At 39.7% G+C, this 27811-nt stretch overlaps 1 protein-coding gene across 5 annotated transcripts; it reads left to right on the top strand.

The window, feature by feature from the left end:
• Positions 1 to 502: 502 nt before the first annotated feature.
• LOC134616580 (transcription factor E2-alpha) lies at positions 503 to 26179 on the top strand. 5 transcript variants are annotated; one of them, XM_063461454.1, is made up of 20 exons: positions 503 to 1046; positions 4405 to 4504; positions 4910 to 4982; positions 12259 to 12332; positions 12860 to 12935; positions 13592 to 13632; positions 13757 to 13892; positions 14271 to 14320; positions 15665 to 15764; positions 16186 to 16322; positions 16445 to 16595; positions 16718 to 16776; positions 16902 to 16980; positions 19685 to 19761; positions 19867 to 20037; positions 20173 to 20284; positions 20427 to 20556; positions 22365 to 22606; positions 23021 to 23167; positions 23782 to 26179. In XM_063461454.1, the coding sequence occupies exons 2-19, from the start codon at positions 4451 to 4453 to the stop codon at positions 23158 to 23160; spliced, it is 1902 nt and encodes a 633-aa protein (XP_063317524.1). In that variant the 5' UTR covers positions 503 to 1046; positions 4405 to 4450; the 3' UTR covers positions 23161 to 23167; positions 23782 to 26179. The 5 variants fall into 5 exon arrangements, with proteins under 5 accessions (XP_063317524.1, XP_063317526.1, XP_063317527.1 ...); XM_063461456.1 differs by lacking the exon at positions 22365 to 22606 and adding an exon at positions 20773 to 21011; XM_063461455.1 differs by lacking the exon at positions 503 to 1046 and adding an exon at positions 1910 to 2124.
• Positions 26180 to 27811: the final 1632 nt, after the last annotated feature.

The following is a 27811-nucleotide window of genomic DNA, read 5'->3' as shown; positions in this document are numbered from 1 at the left end:
CTGTATACACAATAGCTTGTGCACATTACTGTACATATGCACGTGCTTTTTCTCACTTCCTGCGCTATAACACCTTTACCCAAACTGACGTTGACAATGCTATTTTATATTTAATGTTTTCACACATATGTGATAAGTGCAATTAATTAATGGCAAGGTCACCCCGCAGTTTAGCGTCTTAGGCCACGAATTCAAACAGCATGGCCAGTTAAGACAAACTTTATTATATTCTCACCCATGTTTACCTTTAGTGAGGATGGACTCCCTCAACTGTTTGACACTTGGGATCATTTTTCGTAGCTCGGGCGCTATTTGAGAACAAAATTAAAATGCAGGAAAGCCCATAGGCAAAATGAGACAGCCCCCGAAGTTGATATTGAAACATATTTGGACGGCCCACATGCCAATCAAAATTTCCTCGCATCCTATTGGTCCTCCCTCCGATATTATCGTTCCATCTTCTGCTTGTCTGTCTGTTAGGCTTTCCGCTGTCCCCATCCGCCAGTACACATAGATCCCCTCCAAATTGGTCCTCGGATCCTTTTCTGTTTCGTTCGCAGCTACGAAAAGGTGACATTTTGCGGTGTGTACGACCAACGCTGCATCAGTACACAACAACGCTACTGAAGCGTGCTTGGCTCGATTTTTTTTTCCTTTTTAGCTGAAATCGGACACCGCTGATGTTATAGCGTCAATGTCCTCCCGCAGGCTGCGCTGCGGAGTGATATTCCATTGGAACCGACAATGTGGAGGGTGTTAAAATGTCTACTTGGAAAATGAAATGGTTACAGTTTCTTTAACACTGAAGAAACCGAGTAACACAAGAGTTATGGTTCGTGGGACACACGTGTGTTCAGCTTCGTGACAAAAACGACAGCGAGTCGAGGCGACAGAGGAGCGCTCCATATTCTCTTTCCTCATCTTCATCAAGCCACAGTCCGGACCACGGGGAAAGGATCCTATCCCTAACTTTGTTTTTTTTTCCTCCTCTTTTTGTACTCCAGCCGCTAATTTCTCCGTGTTGGATGTCATATTGTTAAATTCAGGTAAATGCGTGCTAATATACATTCATAACAAGCAAATGCATTTCAAACAGAAGCGGTTCGTCACGTTGTTAGCGGAGTAATAACCAAGTTTTTAGCGCATCGTTGAAGTTGTGCTGTGAGTGCCACAGCCGGGAAAAGCGGGGTCCTGGATTTTTCGGCCCGAGCGAACTTGCACTGTTATTAGTAAGTGCCGGGGGCTTGTGTGGGCTGAAAAAGACTTCTTTGTTCACGTCAAAGAGCTATAACGTTAACGCACATATGACCAGACTGAGTGAGCTCCTCCGGGATTTTGTTGTCTGTACTGGTAGTGTGAGGTGTTTATCGACGCGAACATTCGCCGTGAAGCCTTAACGCAGACAGGCGGTGTTGGCTGCTTTTCTCTACTTGTGGGAAATGCTAAACATTTCCAGCGCTTAGTGAAATGAATTTTTTTACATTTATTTTAAGTTTTATTAATTTATCCGGGGGCACTTATATAAACCACAAAACTACGTATGTAAAAATACCCCAGTAAAAAAAGAAAGAAAGTATTACTTGGGTATTATTCGTCCCCCCTTCAGCCTCTTAACCGTTAACCACAGCAAAGAAGCAGCGATAAGGCTTTAGTTTCTCTTCCCCACTTATTGTTAACCCCCCGATATTATTTTATGGCGTGTTTACATTACTTATTGTTTTATTTAAGTTTCTACCATTCAGCTGAAACTTTAGGAAGGAAGGGGGGGGGGGGTCTTTGTGTGCATCAGTGTCTCATTCTGCTGCTCGACGTGAGGGCAGGCAACAGGTTTTTAAGTCCTTTTAAACGGCCCGCAGGATTTTTAACCGAGCGATGAGCCGCCGATGGCTCTCTTGTGAAGCCAGGTTTCACCACTTGCATTGCTATTTCTGCCGTAAAACTTTTTTTCTTGACACCTAAATGGGCAGGCCAAAGGTGGGGGTGCTCAAGACAAGCGTATGCAACTTCCATTTGTTAGGAGGGGCTGAGCACTTATCCCCCATTTTGACCTCAGCTCACTGAGAGAAAATGCTAGATTATATACTGTCAACGCATTGTTCCTGAACCCACAGTTTCTCCCTCCTGGTAAGTCGTAATGCTGTTGTGTCAGTATTTATCCGGCCTTTCACCATTGTTAGATTTAGTGTGTGCATCTTCTCTTGACTTCGGAGTAAAGTAGGTTTTATTGGCTTTATTGTTAATATCTATTGTTGACAAAGTACTAGGGTAACTCGCAGTATTTCCAAGTCTGCTGTAATGGATATGACAGTGGTATTCAAATTACTGATATTTTAATGGGTTGGGCAGTGCGGTTGTAGTTGCCATGCATAACTAAAATTAACTGGCTTTCCCCTTTTCTGGTGTATAGTGTTTAGAATAAAAGCCAATCTTCAGTCGTGGCATTGAAATGTTTTTTTTTTTGTTTGTTTTTTTGAGAAATCATAATGAAAAATATATTACAAATTTTATTAAAGGCCGGCAAGTGTACATCCCACCCTAGCCTTATTGTTGTTTTTGTTTTTTTGTTTTTTGCTAATTTTAGTATCCTGTTGCTGTCTTCACTCAGTGCACTATGAAAATAACCAAAACATACAGGTTTATTGCTAAATAAAAGAAACGAAAAACATTTTGAGGCACACCAAGGAGGTCTTGGCATCTCTCTGAAGAAAAATCACCAGTACTGTAATTAAAATATAGATATGTATTTTTAATTTCAATAACTTTTTTTTAAAATTAGGTTTATTTATTTATTTGTTTTTTATAATCCAGGGGAAGAAAAAACAACAGAAAAATGCACTTTCTGTTAAGTAAGGTGGTATCAACTCTTACTTTAGATGAACACCAATGGTGATTATGTGCCTAGTCACCCCCCACAGCCCATTTTAAACCAGGAAAAACCCTGACATGTAACACTCCCAGTAGATTGTAGACATAAGGACAGCCTCCCAGTGGTCGTCATTTGAAAATTCCTGAAGTTTATTCAGTATTACACTGTGCTGGTGACGGATATTTCAGTGTTTTGTTTGCGGTATGTACTTTTCACATAACCTGTTATTAGTGTTGGCAAATAAGGGCCCAAAATTCTACTGTTGCTGGGACTAATAAATTAATTACCTGCTTGTTTAATTTTACAAAATATCTTCAGGTTGCTTTTAGGTACAAATGGGTACGTTGGTACAAAATATTTTAAAGTGGCACGTTTTAAAACTTGAAAATATCTTTATGTCAGAGTCATATTGCCGCCAGTCATTTTTAAAGATTGGTAAAGGCTGGTTATTTGTGTTTGTTGTAGCCATACTTTACTTTTGCTTACCGCTAATGATCTCTGAGTCAACTCAGTTTAATCGGCATCTCTGACGCAAAATCAAGATGCGATTTCCTCCAGGTGGCATTTCTTCTTCTTCTATTTTTCTTTCTTCTTTTTGTTTGTGACTTTGTCCACAGTGTGTAGAAATGATACTTCTCATGGTGTTTTCCCCACTCAGACTGCATTTGCTTTGATATAGGCTGGTACTGTTTAGGACTCCAAAATAGTGTGTTACCACTCTGTAAATTTTAGTGAAAACAAAACTTAAAACATGTTGTGTTTTGAGGTGGGAGGGAGGAGTTTGAGTTTAGTGCCTGACTGACAACAAGTGCAGTGTGGCCTGTGGCCAACCATGGTCACTCATGTTAGATGTGGCCTACCAAGTTCAGTTTTTCATAACTTGGTCAGTATCTCGCCTGCTTTGTGGCATTTGAAAGGTAAAAATATAGAGCAGATGAATTTGCAGCTTAAGTATATCTACTTATCTACTATGCTGTTTAATTGACTTCCCTCAGTGCTTTTATGATGCCTACTACAGTGTAGGACTGTGAGAAATCTATTTCATATGGACATTGTAGTGCAGATCAATATCTGAATTTTTGTAATGATACTTTATTTTTTTAGAGTGAGGAAAAAGAGGTTTTGATCAGCCTCAGCCATTTTTACACACACACAAACACATACATCGTTTCTGCTGATTGAGATTACATTTTATTTAACATCCTAACATTTTTTGTGTCTGTATGTCTCAGCTTTTTAATTGGGAAATAACATGTCATTCTAACCATTAGGAGTGATGAATGGCATGGTGAAAATGACACCGTATTTATACAGGTGAACGAGCTAAATGATCGCATTTCCTGGAAATCTGAGCTGAGTGTAATAAGCAGTAAATATTTTTGTCTGGTTACTATATTCATATAAGTAAAGTTTTTATAATTGGACCATTTCGCCTCCATTTTTGGATTAGATATTGCAGAAAGCACCAGCTGTCAGAACAGTTAACCATCTAACAAAGAGGCAAAATAAACTTACACGCTCCTTACCTTTGCTTGTAGTCGCTTGCTGAGACTGAAAAGCCCAAGTGAAGAGCAGCAGCAGAGAATGGCTGCAGTGGAAACAGACAAGGAGCTCAGCGACTTGCTGGATTTTACCGCGGTAAGATTTCTCCAGAGATTGCTTGAATTTGTTGAGTGAGCATCTCATACAATTCATCATATTCTCACAGATGGCAGATTTTAACTTTCATAACAGATTTTGAACAGTTGTCAAGTAGATTGAAATATGTATGGCATTCATGTTTGAGCAGGAATTGAAGGACTGCAGCGGGTACATGAGCAGGTTTTATATGAGACTCTTGTTGTCTGTTTAATTTTTGGTGTTAGTCAGGCAAAGCTGCATTGTGGAGATTGCTTTATGCCTGTCATACCTGCTGGTTAAACAGGATAAGATAAAGGATAGGGTAGTATAAATTATTACCTAACTATCCTTCCCACAAATGAGGAGGGAAAGTCTTACACTGAATTCCAGTGGTTTGTTTACAGTGTCGTTCCTCTCTTTCAGATGTTTGAGCTTCCAGTTTCAAATGGCAAAAACCGGCCAACAACTCTCAACAGCCCTAAATTTGGAGGTTCAGGTAAGAAAGAAATCTTTTAGATATTTGTTTTATCTCTGAGCCTTATGTTTCAGGTCAAATTTCCTTTAAAGACATAATGATATAAATGCCAATACTGAACAAGTGATACCATTCTCATCTTTTCTCTCAGCTAAAGCTAGTGATAAATATTGGGGTTTTTTTGTTTTTGTTTTTTTTTGTTATTATGCACTGTAGTACATTTCCTGACAGTAATCTGAACCAGTGAGGGGCTTCTTCCAGTTTCAGTATCAGACCTTCGCACACTCTTTGTGTTTTGAATTAAAATAAATTAGGAGACAGTTCCTTCTCACCTTTGCTTCTTATAAACTGTTTTTTCGATCAGACCTTTTGAGAGAACTTCAGGAACAATTGTCATCTTATTTTACATTATGCAGAACAAGCATCATCTCCCTTACACTTCCTCATCCTCGCCTTGCAGGTGTCCATTCCCTCACCTTCTCAGCTGTTGCCATTCAGTCACTTAAGGACAAAGGCAGAGGGTGGGGGTGGTGGAAGCAGCCCAATTAATCTCCTGTGCTTACTCTGTGAAAAAGTCTAATCCCTTGTCCTGCAATCTCGCACCCTACTTTTCTTCTCCACATAACTCATTTTCACCTAGATCTATTATCTGTCCCAGTCAGCAACCCCACCAGGCGGACACTTGCAGTCAACATTAAGACGCATGTGTTGCTTGCAGTGTAAAAAAGAGCAACAGAGATGCCTATGACCACTGGGTTTTCTTTTGGTTTTTAGTTGGTTCTGAAAAATGAACTACTGTCCATATCTGTTCATGCTGTACCAAACTACTCGCCCAGCATGGACCTTGCACTGCAGCTCTTGAACTTCTGGATACGCATTAGGTTTTTCAGCTGGCTTCTCTAACAAAATGGGATATTCAAGCATAAGATGAAAGACGAAGGCATTCATTGGCTGGGTGGGTAAACAGGGCTCTGTTTCATCTGTTCATTTGAGGACCACTTACGTGATCTTTTGTCAAGGCAAGGTGGTTGTTTACAAAATGGACTTGGATGTAATCAATCCAATGGCTGCTGATGCTGTTGTGCTTCAGCTTCAGCTCTTTCTTTTGTGGTTTTCAGCAACCAACCTGTCTTAAAAACCATCAAAAGTTTTTTTTATTTTACTCCGCATGTGTTCATCCATAGGCTTTCCATGTTCTTAGTTTATGGAGCCACATTTTAGCAAAATAATGAATCGTGCAGAGAGTAAAGTAGCTAATGTGGATCTCTTAGTTTTTCCTGCTTTGAACATTTATCCGTATGTGTATTTGCTGCAGTAGGCCTGCCTGGGTTATACTTCATCAAGTTGATTGATAAGGGTAGGATTGCAAAAGAAACAGCAGTTGACATTCAGTGTGAGTGGGCAAACAATCAGTGTCATAGATGGAGCTAAGGCAGTTGTTAACTTGTGGGCCACAACTAAAGAGGAGATATAACAGGATTCATTTTCATTATCCCCTGACATTAGTTTGTTTTTACTTTGGCTTTGCTTCACTCTTAAAAGCCTAGCAAAACCAGCGTATCAACGAGGTTGCACATTAGTGTTGGCTTAAAAGCAGATACAGCAAGGTGACAAACTTTAGCAACTTAAAGACAGGATTTCAAGTTGATCATAGTGAGTCTTGGCATGACAAACAGGATTAACTTAATATCCTTTGCTTACCCTGGTTGAACTTGTGAGACGCTATCAAAGGGTTACTTATGTATATCTGGGGCACAGTGTTATGTTCTTTCTGCTGTTAAATCATATGATCTATACTGTTCTTTGAATTAGAAAATGTTAGGTAGTTAGCTTAGTGTGGCATCAAATTTAGAAGAAAGAGGGAAACATTGTTCCAAAGTTTAAAAGTACACCTTTGAAAGCTTAAAAATTTGATCTAATCTTGTCAGTCTAAGAGAGTGTGACTTCTGGAGAAATTAGCAGCGTGTGTGTGTGTGTTTTATTTTTTCTTCTTCTTCTTCTTCTTCTTTGTACGATGAAATGACTTCCTGGAATCGTGTCATGTCAGTGATGTTACGAGGTTTGCCACCATCAGCCTAGCCACAGAGACCTATACTAAACCGACCATGTTTCTGCAACAGGCCGAAATACTGTTGCGCAGATTGATTGTTGCCTCTAATCAGGAAATGAGACACATTCTTTGTTGTTGTTTGTGTATCTCAGTGTGTTAAAAGATCCTTGCATTTCATTTTTAGAATGAAAGCTTTGTTTCCTACATTGTTTTCTTTTTTTAATGTAGTACTAAATTGTACTGTTTTCTGACTTTTGGGGATTAGGGATGGGTACCGAAATCTAGTAGTAAACAGGCAGGAGTGCTAAACAATTAAGACCTTAATACTGACAAATGTCAGTTTTCTTCTCTGTACTGGAGAAATAATGGCGTATGCTATTCCTAATTCAGAAGAAAGCTGTTCTGCGCAAAGAGCACTGGCAGCACTGGGTACCAAACACACAAGTTCAGCAAGTACCACGTTCAGTGGGGGACATGAACAGTCTATGGAAACATGGTCTAAATGCATCACATACAGGGATGAGGAATGCATGGTTTTCATCTGCCTGGCTCTTAGTTCATCTCTCAGTGACCCATGTATGTAGTGTTTGGTTTCATGGTTTAATGATTAAAAGCAGGCAGCTGATTGGGTGTTTCTGAATTCGGTCTGATATAATCATGTCATCACTTGTCATTCTGATAGTCACGGTTTCGTTTTCAGAGCACTTAGAGATTAAGCAGATTCAGTGATAAGATCCATGATTTGTACAGTTGAGATAAGAAAATAAAACTCTAAAACAAAAAAGGTACTGTTAAAACACTCAGCCAATAAGCAGTATCATTAGTAGTAGTGCTGTTTAAAACTTAACAGTACAACTAAATATGATTTCTTTTGCAATCCAGCTTACTCAGACTGTTCTTTTGTGTGGAGCAGCTGCTGTTTGTTTTCTTTATGGAGTTCGTTAGATGCCTTTTTCCCCCCAGTCTGATTTAGGTTTGGGGTATGTGGAAGTTTAACATGTGGGGCTGTGGGGAGCCTCCCTTTTTAGATGCTTCAACACTGATAATGTCTCTGCTATGGTCTTATGTCCGTTAAAGCCCTTTCACTCGTTTTTTTTCTCAGTGCACTTTCATTTTTTTGGTTGCTGGAAACTGAGAATCCTAAAATATATTTTTAAACGTTGGAGAGAAATGCAGAAGAGAAGGAGGTAAAAAAAATTTGCATGAAATGTTTCATTTTTCAAACGTGTTCGTGATTCTCAGATACTGAAAGTCACAAGTTAAATCCATCCATCTGCCAGTACATTTTCTTACCCGCTTATCCAACTTGGAGGCTATTCCAGGTGCCACAGAGTGGGAAGCAGATTTGATCTTTAACATTTTAATCCCTGGCACATATTGCTGTTAAAATTGCTTAAAAAAACCCAAAACATCACCTGGTTTCAGAAGACATTTTAATGTTATCAAAGCACTATGGTAGTGGGATAGGGTGGATTGTGTTGTGTTTGAGAAGTTGTCGGTGACTCACAGCTTAAAAACAGTCAGAGCTTTGCTATTGTACATTGTTCAGTATTTCATTAACAGTGTTCACTCTCTTGAGATTTATCTGACATCATGCTTTGTGTCTGTGTGACTCACTTTGCCGAGGGAAGGAAGAAGTTGTGTAGACAAATGGCGCACTCAGTTATAGGTGCCTGGGGCAGTGTTCCTGTAAAAACGAAGACATGTCTGCAAGTTTGGTCAATGTATGTGCCTGGGTTTTGCTCATGAAGCCTATGACTCAGGCTGGCTGTCTGTTTCCAGTGTCTTTCTTCCTGTGTAATTATAGACTAGCCATGCTTAAAGGGGCGTTGCATGCTGGGAGGAGAAGTGCATTGGGGTTCTCCAGAGACTTTGTCTGATGTTACTCACCCTTCTCTTCGTTTTCTCTTTCCAGTTGTGGTAATTTGTCTGAGTAGCGCGCTACTCATTATTTTCTCACGATTGTAGCACTTCAAATGGTGTTAACGGAAATGTGGTCTGTAGAGAGACATATAATTTTGTCCTTTTTTAAATTTTTTTTTTTTATTCGTAGCCACACAATTGCTCAAAATCCTGTGGATGTTTATGTATGATGAGGTTTCTTGCAGTGTTGGCAGTTTGATCATTTTTATCTGTTAAAGCACTCTAAATTTTCCAGTAGAGCTGGATGAGCATAATTTCCCAAAAGGAGGATGTAGATGAGTAACACATTACAAAAAAAATGATTTGTCAGAAACATGAAAGCCCTGTTGGAGGTAGTGAGGAGGAGAATAGAAATACATCCAGTATGTGCTTTTGTCAGAGAGAGGGTCACATTCTGTGGTTTTTACAGATTTAAACAGGGTTATGACTGTTGAATTCCTTTAAATATAGAGTAAGTACACAGATTTATCTGTCCATATGAAATGACACAAGAATCCCACATGAAAACAAGATGATATACATTTGAGAAAATGACCAGACATCACAGTTTTTCTGAATCAGACCAATTTCAATCATTTTTATTGCATCGATAATAAGATTCTTTTGAAATGGTAGTAGTTCAGAAAGGGTAGGTTCTGTTATAAAAATATAATAAGTAATGTCACTATTTTAATTACTTCATCAAAGCAGTGCAACAGATTTGATTACTTTTTAAATAACCTTTCTAAAATGTTTAATTGGGGGACTGATTCTGGTTTTTAGTAAGTTATATTAACTTACATAATTAAATTATGTAATGCCCTGTAAATATCAGGTCACAAACCTTTTACTTACTATATAGTGGCAAAAATCAGGACAGGTGTGTGTTTTGCATAATATGCTGAGGTTGGAGAAAACCATTGGGAAGCAGCAGCGTGGCAGGAACAAAAATCAAGCTGTTTTGAAAAGGTAGCATTTCTTCTTCTTTTTTTCTTTTTTTTTAATAAAAAAGGTGCATTTATTTAAGTTTTAATTTATTAATTGATTTTTTTTCATTGATTTTCTTTTAACTTTTGACTCTTGACATCATCACCTGATGCTGTTAAATTTGCTTTTACCATCAATTACAACATGTGTTAATCCCAGTAAGTGCCTAGAAGAAGGACAGCTACCTTACACAGGTCTTCTAAAATGACAGGATTTCTAGAGGTTTCTGAAAATCAGACCCCATGAGAGGTTTTAGTTATCTTGCTAGAAGGTCTTCTAGCACAGTCTAAATCACAGTTTATCCACATGGATTTTGTTGAACATATGGTCACATGATCCTAAATGTTTGTGGGGTTTTGTTTTGTTTTGTTTTTGCTGCAGAGATGTGTAGAAATATTAGTGTGTACGTTACATAGAGAGAGTGTGAAATGAGCGTTGCCTCCTGTTTAGTTGCAGCATTTATGGACAAACATGGCAACAGTGACAGTGTAAATTAATACTTTCAAAAGCACAGCACTAATTAACCTCACCCGTCACAACGCGGTGGGGTTGATTAGAGCCTTAACAATAACAAAAACATGAAATATACATCGAGCTAAATTGAATATCAAAGTTTGATGAAAGTGTAAACAAATTTAAAAAAACATAACGTTATGAGATAGTTCATTACAGCAGCTAAAAATTTAAAGTTAAACACAACTTATAACCATGTAGCTTAATTAAAACACAGTTATATATAGTTGATGAAATACAATTTGACAAAGCAAATGTAAAATGTCAACTTGCACAAATAGCTGAATAAGTGGCTGAGTATATTCACAGTCCAGGAAATCTGTTTTCAAAATCAGTTCGCAGCTGTTCTTTGTCTGCCAAGCAGTTTTTAGGTTAACAAAATAAGCTGAACCTCTGAGATACACAGTGGGTCCAGTGAATTTTATTTAAATTGTGTCACTATCAATCACTCTTTTGCCTAAATTAGTAAGAGTAGGAAAGCATGGACAACACATTAAAGTAGTTTTGTTTTTTTGTTAAAGCAATGCGAAAGTGTGAAAAACAGACCACTTGGTAAATAATACCATCGATTAAAAAAAAAAGATTGTAGATTGACCATTACAAATCAGGTTTCTCTTTCTTCTACCTTGCTATTTTTATTCCTGTCGAAGAAGAGAAGGTGCCACATATTAATGTCCTGCTAATTAGCGAGATAGTTGTGGTATTGTGCGTGATTCTGAATGTGCAGTATTCATGTCGATCGGTCAAATAAAGCAGCTGAAATACTCCACTGCTCTGTAAACCCACATTTCATTCTAATATGCTAAATCAGTGAAGTGGAAATTTGATTCTTTAAATAGTCGCAGTGTATTTATTTCATTTTTAAAAAATATTTTCAGAAATGCACTTGTTATCCACAACAGTGTAAAATAGAAAACACTGAATTAAAGCCTTTTCTTCTCTCTATTGTGGGTACTGATGATTTACAGCAATAGTAATTCTTTTACACATTTTCTTTATCATCTTTGATTGACATGAAGAGTGACAGCCAGCCATAGAGAGGGGACAAGACATTTTCTCCTTCATCTCCTATTCTGCTGCTGCTGTTTGTATAGATCACAGTTGTCACAGCAATCTAGCAGCTCTCGGCAAAGTGGACCCATCACTCTGCTGTACTGCTGATCCTGTCATGATTCTAGCCCCCCTCTCCCCCCTCCGCTTTTTAATTAGACAACAAAACAAAAATATGAATATTCATAGACCTGTGCTTCATTAATATGCACAATTATGCAAATCAGTACGCAATTAAGCTTCAGCTTCCCCCCCAGAGATGCCGTGTTGCGGTACGAGAGGAGATTGAGAGCAAGGGGACAGGCAGGAATTTCTGCTTCACCAATCCTTAAAATCACCCCTTTGAAACACATTCACCTCTTTGAACGCTGAGGTGCTCCGGCCAGAGATGACTTGTGCAATTTGTGCGAGATTGAGACCTTGAGTCTGTGTTAAGACGAAGGTGTAGGCCAAGTGTGTGAGAATAGATGTGCTATGAATGACTGTTGCCATGGAAAATGTAAAGGAGTGGAGTGGGAGAATGAAGAATGTCGAGGATGATTCTGGGAGCCTCACACTGGGTGTTAATTATTCAAACTTCCTACAGCTCATATCCACGCTATGTGACAGCACTGTCACTATGCTGTCTCTGTGTGAGCTGCGAAGTGAAGCTCCTCGGCGGAGGTTACTTTGAGCTGCCTGAAAAACTTGTATCAAAGCAAGTTCGCCAAGTTAGACATTTCTTTGCAAAGTGACATTGTAAACCTGTGACAAGAATTTAGTGGCTAATAGCTAACCCAGTGCTTTGTCTTGCAGGTATAGATGAGAGGAATGGGTCCAGTCCCTGGGGAACAGGGGAACAAAACAGTCCATCTTTCAACCAGGGAAGGGTATGGCTCATTTTCACTTATTGCATTAAGAAAAAACAAAAAATAAATAAACCCTTAATGTTACAGCCCAGGTTCCTGCCATTCTCAATAATGTGAACAGCCTAAATTAATTTAATTTAAACGATGTCAACTGATCAGTAAAGTCCAGCATGGTGTTACATATTAATTCTGAAGCTTTTTATGACTTTTTTTTCACACCTTATAAAAGGTCAGTACAACAGTACTGGAGTACTCTACAGTGCTGTAGAATTGTATTCAGGGTTTCTAGCAGTGAAGTTGTTAAGCTTGAGAGTAGCAGTAGACTCATAAGCTGCATCAGCTTTTATCTGAGATTGAAAAAATAAACAAAAATTCTCAAATCTTTAGGCCCGGCAAGGGGTCTTTCTTAGGCCCAGGAGCTGGGAGCTTGAAATACTTTCACAGAATACTCTACTTTTATCTGCAGGAGTTTATTTTCTTACATGGTAGCTTTGGTCTTTATTTATTTGTGTTTCTATTCCTAATACCTTTTGTTTTCTTTCCCTCAGGGTTATGGAGAAGAAGGCCTTTACAGTGAACAAGAGGCCATGGCTTCTGCTCCCATATTTGAATCAGGGATCGTTGGTAAGAACTTGTTAACTAAACTGAATAAGGCATTGAAGCGTGGACACCACAACTTTCACATTGTCCATTTTACAAACCAAAGAGAGTCGGGGAAGTGTGAGGCAAATGTTGATGATGATAATAATCGTACTTAATTATGGAAGAACACTGACTGAAAAACACAAGTTTATATGAATGGGTAGTGTGACTGAATCAGAACGAGGAGTTGTTTGGGAGACAGAGCAGCTATTCTTAGGTTGGACACTAACATATCAGTTTAAGGCAAAAGGTTTTTAATGGATGAAGTGTGAGTAGGGTAGTGGAGAGGATGTGGAGGAAGGGTTTGTTTGTGTGCAGTTTGTGTGTTCAGTGTGGGAGGGGTGCGGAGTGTAAAGGGCACCCATGCACAAACAAGGCTGCCCCTTGGGATTACATTGGCCTATAGCTCCCCTCTGTTAACTGGCAAGGGAGGGGGGTGTTTGTGAGCACAATTGCCCCTGAAGCATTTATAATGGGCCAATTTGTCTTTTTTCTTTTTGCTGTCCGCGGCCATAAATACCGCAAGTCTTCATATATACTCACATACTGGGAGGTACCCAAATAGAGAAAAGGGGATAGACAGTTTGTAATTTAACATAAAAATACCCTCTACATTTCTTGTAATTTCCCCTCAACAGGGAAGGCAGAACGAGGACCATACTCGTCACTTGGAATGCAGGTAAATAAATTTGAATGGTGCTTTATCCCCATTCTCTGAAGCTTCTTTTCACAAATTTTGACTCTTGGTAAGTTTTCTTTCTTTCTTTCTTTATAATTTACGTCTCATATTTTGCACTCTGTAGCCGGGCTTCATGACCAGTGAGATACCCATACCCAGTCCTGATGCCCTCTCTCCATCTGGCACGAAGCCAAACTCTCAGTTTTATCCCTCCTATACAGGGAGCAACCCTCGCAGGAGACCCTCACAGGACCCCATAGGTAAGGGTGCAAATCATTATTTCAGGCAGGGTGTTGAACGCTTAGAAACCGAATCTTCTGTCACATTTATCGTCTTGTTCTGATCTATTTTAAGGTTGTGTGTACAATCACTTCTCCTGTTGAGGTTTTTAAAAAGTGTCTGAAAAATCTCACTTCTTCTTAGTGAGAGAAAATGAAAATCCTGAGCTCCCAGGGAAGAAAATTGGCCAATAACATCACCTTCATTATCTTTAGATTAGACATTAATGAGCAGTAACAAATGCAGATTGATGGATCAGTTCGGCAGGAAGAATCTTTGATTGTATAGTTACTTGTGCAATAAGGTCTTTTTGTGTAAGCTGGCTGATATGATTTCCCCTCCTGTTTGCCACCCCACAGAATCACAGCCAAAAAAGATCAGGAAGGTGCCCCCTGGCCTGCCCTCCTCTGTGAGTACTTGCATCCATACTTCAGCCCCATACTGTATCTCAGCCCTTGCATTCACTCCATGCGAGCCCATGTTTTAATGCTTTACGCCCTTTTTCACATTCCATTTGGCATCTGAAGCCGCTCCTTGGCTTGCAGAGCAGTGTAAAAGCTGCAGTACAGGACTTCAAGCTCTTACAGCTGCGCATCTGCACCACCAAGTAAAAAAAAGAATCGGGAAAAAGCCACTCATTCACCCAGTCCCTCATTTGCAGTATGTATTTATAGTGTGTTGTATTTGTAGGCCCTTTACTTTATGACCACATTTCTTTCCCGCTGCCAAGTATACTCGTTAGATCACTGAAGAGAATTCATACTGGGGTTTGATGCTTCTTACTCCTCCTCATTTTTTCCTCCCACTCTCCCTCTCTGGGCACCCTATTTCCTCATTTTCTCTACCCCCCACCCCACACCAGCTCTCTCTCTCCTTCCCCCTCCACCGCCATCACCCGCAAACAACAGCCCTCCCCTTTCTTTCTCCCTCCCTCCCCCTTCCCTCTATCCCAGCTGCCAGAGAAGTTGGCCGCCATCCAGGATACGGCAGATGGTTCAGTAATTAGGAGTGCATCTCTCCGTTCCCTCTTCTCCTCTCCCCACTTTTTTCTCTCCTTTTTCACTGTGTAATCAAATTACAGAAGAAAACTTCAGTCCATTTGGATTTGAGATTTTCAGACACAGTTTGATACTTGAATTTACAAAGAATGGCCTTGATTGAGAAAGTTGAGGTGCCATCATAAACATGTACCAAATCCAGCTGAAGCTTCCATTATATGGTCACATCGTCCCGTCCTGTCTGTAAACTATTCTCAGCATGTTTCTGTTTAACAGGTTAATATGTAAAAATGGTGGACAGGGCCCATAAAAGTGCTGGCATGATTCATTCAGTACACACACCGCTCTGTGCTCATGCCTGTAAAAATGTTGTAATCCTCTGTTTATTCAATTTAAGTAGTAAAACCAGATAGAAAAAAATAGATTCTAACCTTGGATTGAACCCATACTTTTAAGGGCTGTAATCAGGTACCTACTGCATATGTTATTTTAGTTTTGATGTTTCAAATACCCCAGACACAGTTATTTTTAAGAACATAGTTTTGCTTATCTACAGAATTATGTTCAGAGAATTTTCCAGATGAAGTTTGAGCAAACCCACTTTAAGTGTTTTAAGACAAATGTAAATTAAGTTACTGCATGCCATGCTTGCAACAAGTCACCATATAATTTAGCAGTTACTTAGCTTTATCACACTGAGCATTCAAGGATTGAGCTAAGCGGTGTTTTTGTTTTGTTTTTGTTTTTTTTGTTAGGTTTATACATCAGCCTCAGGGGAGGATTTTAACAGAGACAATGCTTGCTACACAGGCTCCAAGACAGGAAACGTCTACCCACCACCATTCTTCATGCAAGGTCAGTTGAAACAACATGTTTTGAAATCCCCCCCCCCCCCCTTTTTTCTTTGTGTTGAGTTGAAAAGTTCAGCCTGACCAAAACACTTTCATAAGGTTTTTGTGAACTGAGAGGTGAATCGCTCACCTATGTAGAAAACAAATATCCTTTATTTTCCTTCATAGCTTTTACAGCAGGGAAATTAGTTGTCTGCTATATTCGTTTGGATGTCCAGATGAACTGTAGATGCTGTCACTGTATGCCAGTAAACACGCTGTGGTGCCGGGGTGTTGAATGGTGCATCACGGTTGAATGAAGTGATCACAGTAATGTGACATGTCTCATATGTAGCCTTCATTGTCCTTTTATTTCTTGTGGCTGGTTTTCTCAACGCCCTTCTTGCTTCCCCCCCCCCCTCACTCTGCTGGATGTCCCCTGACAGAAGGCCTCCACCCGCCCTCCGACCCATGGGGCTCTGCCGGGTCGATGGTTCAGCCTGGTTATTCTGCCATGCTGGGCAACTCCCCCCATCTGAGCCAGCATGGTCCCTTTACTGCCATCAACCCCCAAGACAGACTGGTAAGCTCTGCAGTCACACTTAGGTTTGTTGATGAGGTCAACAACACACATTAAGACAAATGCATCATTAGGAGCTTCTGTCTGCTTCTCTTTTTAAATGGTTTTGTGTGTTTGCTTTCAAGAAACGGCAGCCACTGCCCCTCTCTCCTCAAAATTACCCCCTGCATGCCAGTGAAGTGAGCGGGGCTCATCCTGCTGGCTTCCACTCTGGCTCCAGCAGCTTTGGAGTCCCCAGCCACACACCCCCCATCACTGGCAGCGAAACCATTATGGGTAAATCCTTTAATGTGTGCTCTTTTATTTTATTTTATTTTTGAAAAATGCTGGTGTTGTCTTAATTTAACTTATCTGTTATCCTAATTGGTGATTATTACTCCGCTCCCCCCTCCATTTAGCAAATCGGGGTGCGATACCCGGAAGTTCAGGTGACGAGATTGGAAAAGCTTTGGCATCTGTAAGTAACAATATATTATAATCACATAGAGTTTTAAATATTAAACATGATTGCTGTGTTTCATAATACATATAAATTATTATATTGCATTTCATTAAATTAAAAAACCAAAATTCTGTGTCCAGATCTATCCTTCAGACCCAAACAGCAACGCTTTCCCTCAGTCCCCTTCAACTCCCTCTGGCTCTCCACAGGCTTTATCAGGTAAGTCAGTGACTGTAGTCCTTTAATCCTCAGGCCTCAAGGTCAGCTGGGCCTCAGCTGGCTGTTTTGTAGCTGTGTTTGTTCAAACCATGTATTTGTTCTTTCCTGTCCTACCCCGCAAGGCCATGATACATACTTTGAAAAACCTGTTGTTTTCACTATGGCGATGCATGAACAGTTTAAAGTGACAGTGCAGCTCCATCTGTTGGGTTAAACATGGAAGTAATGCATATTGTTCAAGCCTTTAATTTTGTGTAAAAAGGGATGTTAACTTTCTTGTGTTAAGTTAAGCCATGAACTGTTTCAGTGCCATCAATAGATTCCAATACTTCTCATTTCTTACATTACATGGAAAACTAAAATGCTACCTTGGATATATCTTGTGACCTGCTGGACTTTTTTAATGTGGAGTACTGTTGATTACCAGTTCAAGTTAGAAACGTAGATGGGAGTAATCTTAGTTCATGAACTTTTGCCACGTGTCATTGAGTTCATGAAGGCCTTTTTCTTGCATTGGCACTGTACAAACATAGAACTGAGATAAGTTTGGCATCCAAGATTATCTTGACATTTAGGTCATCAGATTTGGTTGCACGTTGGTAGTAAGGAATGGTTCAGTTATTCACCAAACCCTTAACACTACTTTTTTCATATTTTATTAAACCCTTGCTGTAAATGCAAGTGTTTCTGCCACAAACAGGGATATTTTCTCTGGACGTACTGTAACTGGAGTGATATAACTACCCCATTCACAGCTTAACCTTCACTTGATCTTTCTCACACACATACACCAGCCAAATATAGCTTATGAGAGAGGAAGGGAAAATACCGTAAAAATAAAAAGAGGGTGGTTTGCTTCCTTATTTGTATATGCGTTCAGTCCATGCATGAGCTCATCACCACCTAATTCATCAACACTTCTGTTGAATTAAGAAATAAAGTAATAAAAGTGATATGTATTATATTATATTGGACAGAGAAATTTCTTTGAAAATTTTAATAAGTTTATACTCAATACCATTCCATATCTATTGTATCTATATCTTCACATTTACTTGATGTCTCTTTCACATTACAGCAGTTTCACGTGTTAAGTTTCAGAAAATTACAGCCCGGTTTTTCTCAGTTTCTCAGCAGTTGATGGTTAGCCACACATGACAGTGAACATGATTGGTCCACTTACAGTGAAGGCAGTGAGTCTGTGTTACCTTATTCATTAGAAATGTCTGCATTTCTTTTTGAATTTTGGCCATTTAAACATGCATTGCACTTAAATGACTAATAATAACCATGGTGAACTGTGATCTGTTATTGGCCATTACACTTAGAGACAATATTACACATGAGCCATGTTGTTAAAATTAACAACTGTTTGAACAGTGAGTTCAGATCGTGCTTGTTGTTTGTTCAGCAGTCTGACGTTATGGAGGTGGAAAAAGCTGGGGATGGTGGCTTTTGCATTCCTAGTGGGTAGCAGTTCATGTTATGGATCAGCGTTGTAGCTAATAGTGCTTTTTGGGACTAGTTGTCAAATTAAACTATGTAACTTGCAAATTGGTTCTACAGTATAGATAGAAGTGAGTATAATACAATAAAATGTAAACATCAAATGAGTTACAATTGTATTTACATTAGACAAGTAAAAAATTTCCTCTTGGGAATAACCCAAAACAACTTTAGTGGGCAAAAATGAAAAATCTAACAACAAAAGTAGTTTAAGTGGCACACAAATTAAAAACCTAACATATGAAATGCAATCTTAAGTATGCATGTTATTTCCACTTGGCCACTGTCACATGACAGTGACGTTAACAGAACTTTAATTTTGGACCTATGGGTCTGTTCCTATCTGCATGTCTGCATCATGGCTCGTTGTGGAGAACAAATACTAGAATATTTAAAAGCCTGATTAACGACATTCACCATGATGATAAACACAGTTGGAGAAGGTAAAGAAGATGCTAAACAAGTTGACTTTGATAATTTAGCTTTGAGTCACTAAACACGTGCTAAACGAAATCAAACGTATGTATTGTGCAAAAATCTCTTTGTATATGATGCTTTGCATCTAGGTTGTTGAAACATCTTGCGAACTTGCCACAGTTATACTGCAGATTTAAGCTGCGTCTTCAGTCGCATACTGGCTCAGTGGTGTTGAAATCGGGGCTGTGTAGGGGCGTATCAGGACTTCCTGTTCTTGTAGTTGAAGGTGGTACTTGTGTTTTTTACTCTCGTTCAACGTCGTTTTGTTGCACATTGAACTCGGGAAAGATCAGCGTTAACCTTCGACTGAAAGGCCAAAGCTGCAAGGAGTGTGTTCAATGCGTCACTGCTTTTTTCTTTTTTCTTTTTTTTTTGTCCCGTTTTCAAGAGTATACGAACATATTTCCTAATGTTAACAGAAAAGAGAACATAGCCATCTAAGACAGGATAAAACTTCAGCATGAGGACACGACTGTTTGCACAGTGATGCAAAATGTTTTCTCTACATATGGATATCTCTAAAGGTAAACCTAATAGGCCTTTATGCAAGACAAGCATAACATATAGCTAAACATTGTATGGAGACTGTTACTCGTTACTCACTTTAAAGAACCCCAGGTTCATCAATAATATCAGTAAGCAGAGAGAAAGCTTCCCGCTGACTACTACAAATTGTAGGGCTTTTTTTTTTCTGAATAACTTTGTGATCTTTGTTTCTCAGGCTCTGCATCCCAGTGGACTCGATCCTCTGGTCAGGCCACACCTTCACCTAACTTTGATGGGGGAATTCAGGCTATGGTGAGTAGGTTTTTCACTCTTCATTTTTATCAGAGATTAGAGTTGTACAACCCTTTATGCCTCGTCTTGCCTCATCATTCCACTGTTCTTCTTTCTCTGTTGCAGAGTAAAATGGAGGACCACCTGGATGAAGCCATCAATGTTCTTCAGCGTCACGCCAGCGGGCCAGGACTTGCTGAAATGCATGGCCTGCTGCAGTTGGGCTTAGGGTTACCGCCAGCCTTGTTGGTTACCCCCGGCAGTGCAGCCGGACTTCCCAGTCGTCTGCAGGGAATGGTGAGATTCATGAATAGTGTGAAAGAAAAGCTGAATAAATGTAATATTTTAGTTTAATTCCAAAGTACATAGTGAAAGTGGTATGCCCATTTTTGCTACTGTTATGCCAGTATTAAGATTAATTTCTGTTTCAAGGTGTCTGGTCACCGCGAGGACTCTGCTAGTCTGCCATCTAGTGGGGGACTTTTGCATGGGCACCATGGCTCTGCATCTGTGCCACCAGGCTCTCAGCATGAAGGCTTTACAGGTGCGACTTTGTTTTCATGGTGTCTTCCTGTTTTGTACAGCATGTCTTCTAATACTACACCTCTTTTTGACTGTGTATTGTTTCTTTCAGTATTTTATAAAATATTGTTGCTCAGTAACTTTTGTTTCTGGACTGTGTGTAGGCCTACCTGGTAACATAAATCGCCCCACTGCTGCTATCAAACAAGAGCTGAAGGAGGACGATGAGAATTGCTCCATGACAGACAAGTCGGAAGATGAGAAAAAAGAAATGAAGAACCGCTCTCGAACAAGGTGCACAGAATCTTAAACCTTATTTTTATTAATGCATGTAATCCTGTTTGATAAATCTTACTCTTTATTGTAAATTTGACAGGGACTCAATTTAGTTGGTACTTACTGGTAAAGATTTTTAGCTTTAGCGATGGTGTCTTATATCAGATGTACAACAAGTGAACTGTACCCATACTGTTGTTTCATACCTCCTCCTCTACCATGACTCCTCACTAGTCTGGATGAGGAGGATGACGATGAAGATCTACCAGTGGAGATTAAGGCTGAGCGGGAGAAAGTGCGGAGGTTGGCAAACAACACCCGCGAACGGCTACGTGTGCGGGACATCAACGAGGCTTTTAAGGAGCTGGGCCACATGTGTCAGCTCCATCTGAACAATGAGAAACCACAAACCAAACTGATCATACTGCAACAGGCTGTTAACATTATACTCAACCTGGAGCAGCAAGTTCGAGGTCAGTGGGTGTCCAAGGAGGAAGGAAGTGGAGGGGAAGGGCATCTTTACAAAATAAAACATCCATATGGCTTCACTTTCCAGCTTCATGTCCTACTATTCTAATATTAAAGCCATCTTGTTGGGATGGTTGTTACTCCATCCACAGTCTTAAACATACCAACTGGTTTTAAACATTAGTCTTTACGCACCATTTCCTAAAATGGCCAATAAGAAAGGACATGGGAGCAGCAAGTCAAGCTGTCTGGCTGTTTTTAAGACAAGCCCATTCTCCAATACATCGTAAAACTTTAATTTTCCTGTAACACAAACAGGACTGCTGTGTGTTCTGCAAAGCCTCAAAGCTAGTTGCTTGTTTCCAGAGAAAGTGCTTACATGTCTGTCTGCTTCATTTTTGGACAACATTAACAACTTTTGTCTGCTCTTTTTTTTTTTTTTTTTTTTTTTTTTTTTTTTTTGCTATTGTCTCATTATGCTTTTATTCACCTATTAAGTTATTTCAGCATTTTAATGTCTCTAATCTCTCACAGTGTCCTTTACAGCATGCAAGCAGGGCTCTGTGCTGTGTATTAAGCCACCTTTGTAGCACTGTTTTTGTGCTGCATGTGTTGCTCTTTCAAGCATTTAAGTCTCTAGCTTTGCTTTACTGTTTAAAATAAAAAGGAATCGTTTCGTCAGTCATTCTCCCCTCCCCTTTCATTTTCTTTACAGATGCCAACCGCGACCTACTCTTCCTCTCATTCCGATAAATACATCTCCCGCTGCTGATGTATTTAACATGACACCTTCAGTGTATCTCATTGTGTGTTTCTTCTGTATCTTTCTGCGTAATGCATTTCGGCACAGGGTGTTGCTTCCTCTCTCTCCTTTTCTGTCTCACTTGCCATAACTTCTCTCATTCTGCTGGACAGCCACAATATTCCCCTCAACTTCCACCCTGGACCCAAATGACCGAAAGCTTTTTTTGGTGATTAGGTACCCTAAAAACACCCTAAAAACTGATGATGCTGGTCAGCTGTTGCATTTTGATCCAGTTCGGGCTTGAAGCCCCTGAGTGTTGAGTCTTCAACCTAAAAACTTAAGTGATTTTAACTCAAGCAGATTCTATGTGCCCATGCGCACACACTCCTGCAGTACAGCTCCGCTGAGATCTTCATTGGACGTTTAATTGGTCCCTTTGTGGGAGTTTGCAGTCAGTGCGAAGGTCAAATTTTTCCTGGTAACAGGAAAATAGCTTACATTTTTTTAAACCAGTCTAACTGGAATTTTAGTGAGACCACCTTGCCTAGGTTCAGTGAGGGTTGTGATTTGGGTTTGTTAACCAGCCCCTCCAACCCCCCACCTGTCCTCCCAGCTGCAGCCTTGTCTCGGTGACCGATGAGAACCTGACTGCTGAGGAGAAGGAGCAGAGGGAGCGTGAGCGCCGCCTTGCTAACAACGCTAGGGAGAGAGTGCGTGTTCGTGACATAAACGAAGCCTTCAGAGAGCTGGGCAGGATGTGTCAGGTCCACCTGCAGAGTGACAAGGCCCAGACCAAGCTGGTCATCCTGCAACAGGCTGTCCAGGTCATACTGGGTCTGGAGAAGCAGGTGCGAGGTAGGTCAGCCAATTCAGAACAATATGATTCCAGCAGGCAGCCAGCCATCTCTCAAACATAGCTGGACATAAGTCGCTAGGTAGTCACCTAAAGGACATTCTCTTCTCTTCCTGCTGAAAGTGTAAATTGCAGTTTTCTCTTTGCCTTTATCGCATGCGTGTTGTTGTTTTTTTTAAATGGGGGGGGGAGAGCATCTGAGGAAGTAAATCCCTGCTTTTCTGCCAGACACCTGCAGCTTCTGCCATACTTTCCATTCTCACGTCTTGCTTTTCTCTTTTATATCCCTCTTCTGTAATAAACCATTTGTATGTTCATAACTCTGCTGTGTATGATCTGTAAGGATTTCTCTAAGCTTAACAAGTCCAGTTTTGTGTGTTTTTAATGAATACATCTTTTTTTTATTTTTGTTCAAGAGCGTAATTTGAACCCAAAGGCTGCCTGCCTCAAGAGGAGGGAGGAGGAGAAAGTGTCCTGTGTGGACCCCCAGATGCAGCTTAGTGGGGGTCACCCAGCTGTAGGAGGAGATGGACACAACTCTGTGAGCCATATGTAACTCTTAGGTGAGTTTGCAGACTACGTGGATGTCAAACTCATTTTACACTGTGGCCCACATACAGCTGACTTATTTGATGTGGACCGGACCAACAAAACTCCCCTTTCTGTTAGTGGAAAGAAGTTTAACTACACATTCAACCCCTGAGATGTCTTAACATAAGAATAATCTGTCAGCATGACTGTTTGGGCATAAATTATAATTGGGACATGTGTAGAAATGTGTGGCTCACTTGCTTAACATGTCCTGTAATTATAAAACAGAATCTTTGTAAATTCACAGAACTGGGAAAAAGGGAACTTCTTTGTTATTTAGTTGTGTATCTGTTCCTTAATTACTTTGATATGGTATGAATGGCCATAGTGGAGGTCTTTATCCACAGGAAAAGATGTAAAACTTGTAAAAATACATTTGGCTATGGCTTTCTTTATAAATACCCAAAGCCATCCAGTGAGCCAGTTTGGAGTCTTTACCAGGCTCATTCTGTCCCCCAAACCTTATGTTTGACACCCCTGACCTACAGTAAGAACATCTTGTTCTTCCGTCTTATACATTGTTTGTTTTCTGTGCTTATTACAATTTGTAGAAGAAGCTAATTTTTTTTCTTCTTTTCTCTTCTAGTTCCTGTCGATTGTACAGCCCTAAGAACAAGTGGCCTTAATATTTCATAGTCATGGATCTCAGCGTGTTAATCGACTGTTGGCAAACACACACACACACACCTCATTACTGACGAAGCAGGTGGCCACATTCCTGACGATGAATCCAAGAATAACAAGCACACTGATACAAAAAGCGAAGAAGAAAGATTTATTGATCTCCACACAGAAACACGTTGAACTGAGGACACTGGTTTAAAGAGAGTGGAAACTGGACATAAGGACATTCTTATGATCATCGTGGTTTTGTAAGACATTTAAAAAATTTCTTTATGCTTTGGGAGCAAAACTTGTTTGGATCAAATGAAGAGTTCGGATCAATTGCTCATGTGAGCAAAGTTAGGATTTGTATTGATGGATCATTATCGCCATTCCCATCAGAAAAAAGGAGGTCTTACATTCTTCACAAGAAAAAAGGGTGGATTTATCTGTTTAATTACACCAGAAGTGGGCTTTATGCATAGTGTTGATGAAAATAATAAATATTCTCTTGACTGAATTGAAGAGGCAGCTTACACCTGCCAGTGGAAGCTGACTGCTCTTTTTGCCATGCTGGTAATCCGGGCTGTATTTCCTACATTTATTAAAGCGGCTGAGAAGGCGTCGCACACTCGCACTGGGTTCAGTCCTGTACATCTGTTACTGTCACTGCCATGCAAGTGGAATGGAAAGACTAGAAGAGACAAACACGTGACTCTGTGCAGAACCCACAGTGCTGTTGAATCAAACATGCACACCGACACGCCAACCCCTGTCCACCCGTGAGGACTTGAGCATCCTTCTCAGTTTCAGCCGCATCAGCCTGCCAACATCCAATCGTATATAAAGATGCTGTTACAGCACGTAAACCTTACTTAACACAAGTCTCAGAACAGTTTGTGTTGTGGTATATTACATTTTGCTAGAAGACAGAAATAACTGAGTATTTAAAGGGATCATGAGTGTTACTGCCACCTTTTGGAGAATTTATTGCCACTGACTGACTTGTTTTGGTTGCTCGGTGTTTGGTGTTTTGTTTTGTTTTTCCCCTCCCCTTCTGAACAATTGCAGAGCCTGTTATAAGGATCTTCCTTTTGTAGAACTGATTTGTCATTGTTTTTTTACTCTGTATGGTAAGAGTTTTGTTTGTATCATTTAAAATGTTTTTGTTTGTTTAAATTGTTTTGAGTGTAAGATGACCCCGTTTAGATTCCAGGAACAAAGTGAGGTGTTTTCTTTAGTGCCAGATGTGGGGGGTAAAAAAAAATATTAGAAATGGCTGCAACATCACATGTTGTGACTCTAATTTTTTATTTATTTTTTTTTAACTCTTTGAACACAAACCTGTCAGACCATTTATAGTTTGATTGTTCTGCTGTTTGACAGTTTCTCGTAAAATGAAATTTAATGGGGCTTTTTTCTTTAGCTTACCCCCTTCTGCTTTCCCTGATGTCAGACTCTTTGATGAGCCTGTTGATTAGTTTCTGAGGAAGGTGCAGAAGAGGCGGTCTGCACAATCTGCAACAAAATTTGCTGTTTCATATCAATATGAAGCATAAAAAAATAAAAAAGGGTGGCCTTGGTCATTTTCCTGACTGTGGGAGTTTTGATATTGGTTTCTCACCAGTGCCTGAATATGTCTCTGCTACACGGTGGATAATGTTGCATTTAAGGATTTGTAGGTTGTACCTTTTTTTTCCCCCTTAAATAATAGAGATGTATAAAAGCATATGTACTTCAGAAAAACCGGTCAGTGTCTCAAACACCTAAATGAAGAATCACTCTCTGTGACCAGCTTCGTTGTGTGTGCGTGTGCGTATGTCTCATGAGATGTAAGATGACTTATCTGGTCTACAACTTTGATGCTGAAAACTGTACTTCTTGCCTTTTGTGTTCAGAATTTTACTTATGATTTTGTTCTGAACTGGCATGTGCATTGATACATATGTACAGCTGTATGATATGTCCTTATCAGCTTTATCATTGCAAGCTGATACTGATTTGTAACAGTATTTGTCATTATTTCACAAAGTTGGCCTGTGGAGAAGCCCCCAAATATCATTTTCTTTGCCACTCACTCTGGTCTTTTTCCCTCCACAATAACGTGTGTGTGTTTGTGATGTGGTTTATTGCTACTGAACACTTTGATTTCTTTACATGAAAGATGCAGTAAATCTGCATCAAAACACATGCACCTGACCCTTTCTGTTCGCCACAACAGATGACCTGCTACAGATCTGTCTTCACTCATGTTTGAGGACAACATCTATGTAGGCTATGTCCTCAAAGTGCCTCCAGTTTCCTATTTTTTTATATATAAAGTAGATATTGAGAACTGTTGTGTATATAACAGTAATGTAGCAATAAATGTGCCATTTTTATTAACAAAACCTTCCCCTTTTTAGTGTCTTGGTTTTTGAATATACTGCATTACCTGGGTGAATCAGGATCTGTTTGATCTACTCAAATGTTTTCCAGCCATGTTTAAAAACGTAAAAAACATTATCTGCTGCATTTTTATACATCTTTATAAAAATCTGTTATGTCAGCTATAATTTCTGCACTTTAACATGCAGTTTATCTGCTCACAAGGTTTTAAAATCAGCACATTTTCTGTCATTACAAATCCTGAATCTGTGACTGCCTGAGACGTCCACACGAACCTTCACTCTTAATGTCTCTGCAGTGCAGGCGTGCATGTGTACAGTTGGGTCCAGAATTTGTTGGATAAAGAAAATTTTTTGCAGTTTTGCTTCTGTGCACCAAAATATTTAATATAATATTTAATTTTAAATGCAATAATAGCTGAAGTCCTGATTTTCAGCTGGGCTGAAGGGCTTTAATAAAACATTTGCATTAATTGTTTAGGAGTTGGAGTGCCCAATTTTAAGAACCTCCATATTAACTGGACAACACAAAACTCATAATGTAAGTTGTCAGGTTATGTTTTTAATGCTTGGAGTTAGTGAATAGCTGCCTGAAGTCGAGTACAAATAGACTTCACCAAATGCTGTTTCCTCCATTGAGATGCTCTGCTAGCTCTTTGCTGCAGAAACTGTTAATAATTGTTTGTTGGACTCTCTGACTTCAGTTTTGTCCTCAGTAACTGAAACGGATGCACTGTTGGGTTGAGGTCAAGTGATTGACTTGGCCATTGCTTTTGTAGTTTCCTTTTGGGTCATTATCTGTTTGCACTGCCCAATTAGTTTTGCAGCAATCTTTTCAGTGAGTACACTTTATAATTCATCCTGCTGCTTCTATCAGCAGTCACATCATCAGTAAACACCAGTGACCCAGTATCACTGGCAACCATAGATGGTCATGCCATGATGGTGCCTCCACCATTTGGGACAGATCATGTGTACACGTTAATTTTGGTTTCATCTTTAGTTGTCTTCTGTGGTCTTGCAGGGGTTTTTTTTAGTGTTGCTGAACTGACTTCTTTTAAAGAACCAAATTGTTGATTTTACCTCTCCTGATAGATTAATTTTGTTCTTTCAGTCTAATGACGGCCTCCTTCACTTGCACTGGCATGTCTGTGGACCTCGTGTTTAAAACGACAGTGAAAATCTATTAAATGCAAATTCAACACTTAGAATCGGTTTCAGATATCACATCTGCATCGTTTGTTGTGAAATAAGGGAACAGGCCTCACCCGCCCATGAAACTGCTCATCAGCCAATTTTCCCATTACTTTTTAACCTCTGTAAATGGGGACTTTGTAATGGCTGTAATTCTTAAACTGTTCATGCAAAACTTTTGAAAAACCCCTTGAACTGAAGCTGAAAGTATGCACTGTATATTGATTTTTTTTTTTAAATTTTAAATATACTGTGGTGGCAAAAAATTGTCTATGTTCAACAAAGTATGGCCCTAACTGAATGCAGCATGCATATTCTATTTTTGAGCTGGAAAAATCAAACCAGTCTGAGAACCAGATCTGAGCACACATGTTTTGTTTTCTCTGGCCCCTACAAAGAGCCAGGTAAGTCTCCACACGTGCTTCACATTTG

Source organism: Pelmatolapia mariae, linkage group LG18 (assembly GCF_036321145.2).
Source record: "Pelmatolapia mariae isolate MD_Pm_ZW linkage group LG18, Pm_UMD_F_2, whole genome shotgun sequence".
NCBI classification, from domain to species: Eukaryota; Metazoa; Chordata; class Actinopteri; order Cichliformes; family Cichlidae; genus Pelmatolapia; species Pelmatolapia mariae.
This window is presented reverse-complemented; position numbering and strand designations above follow the sequence as displayed.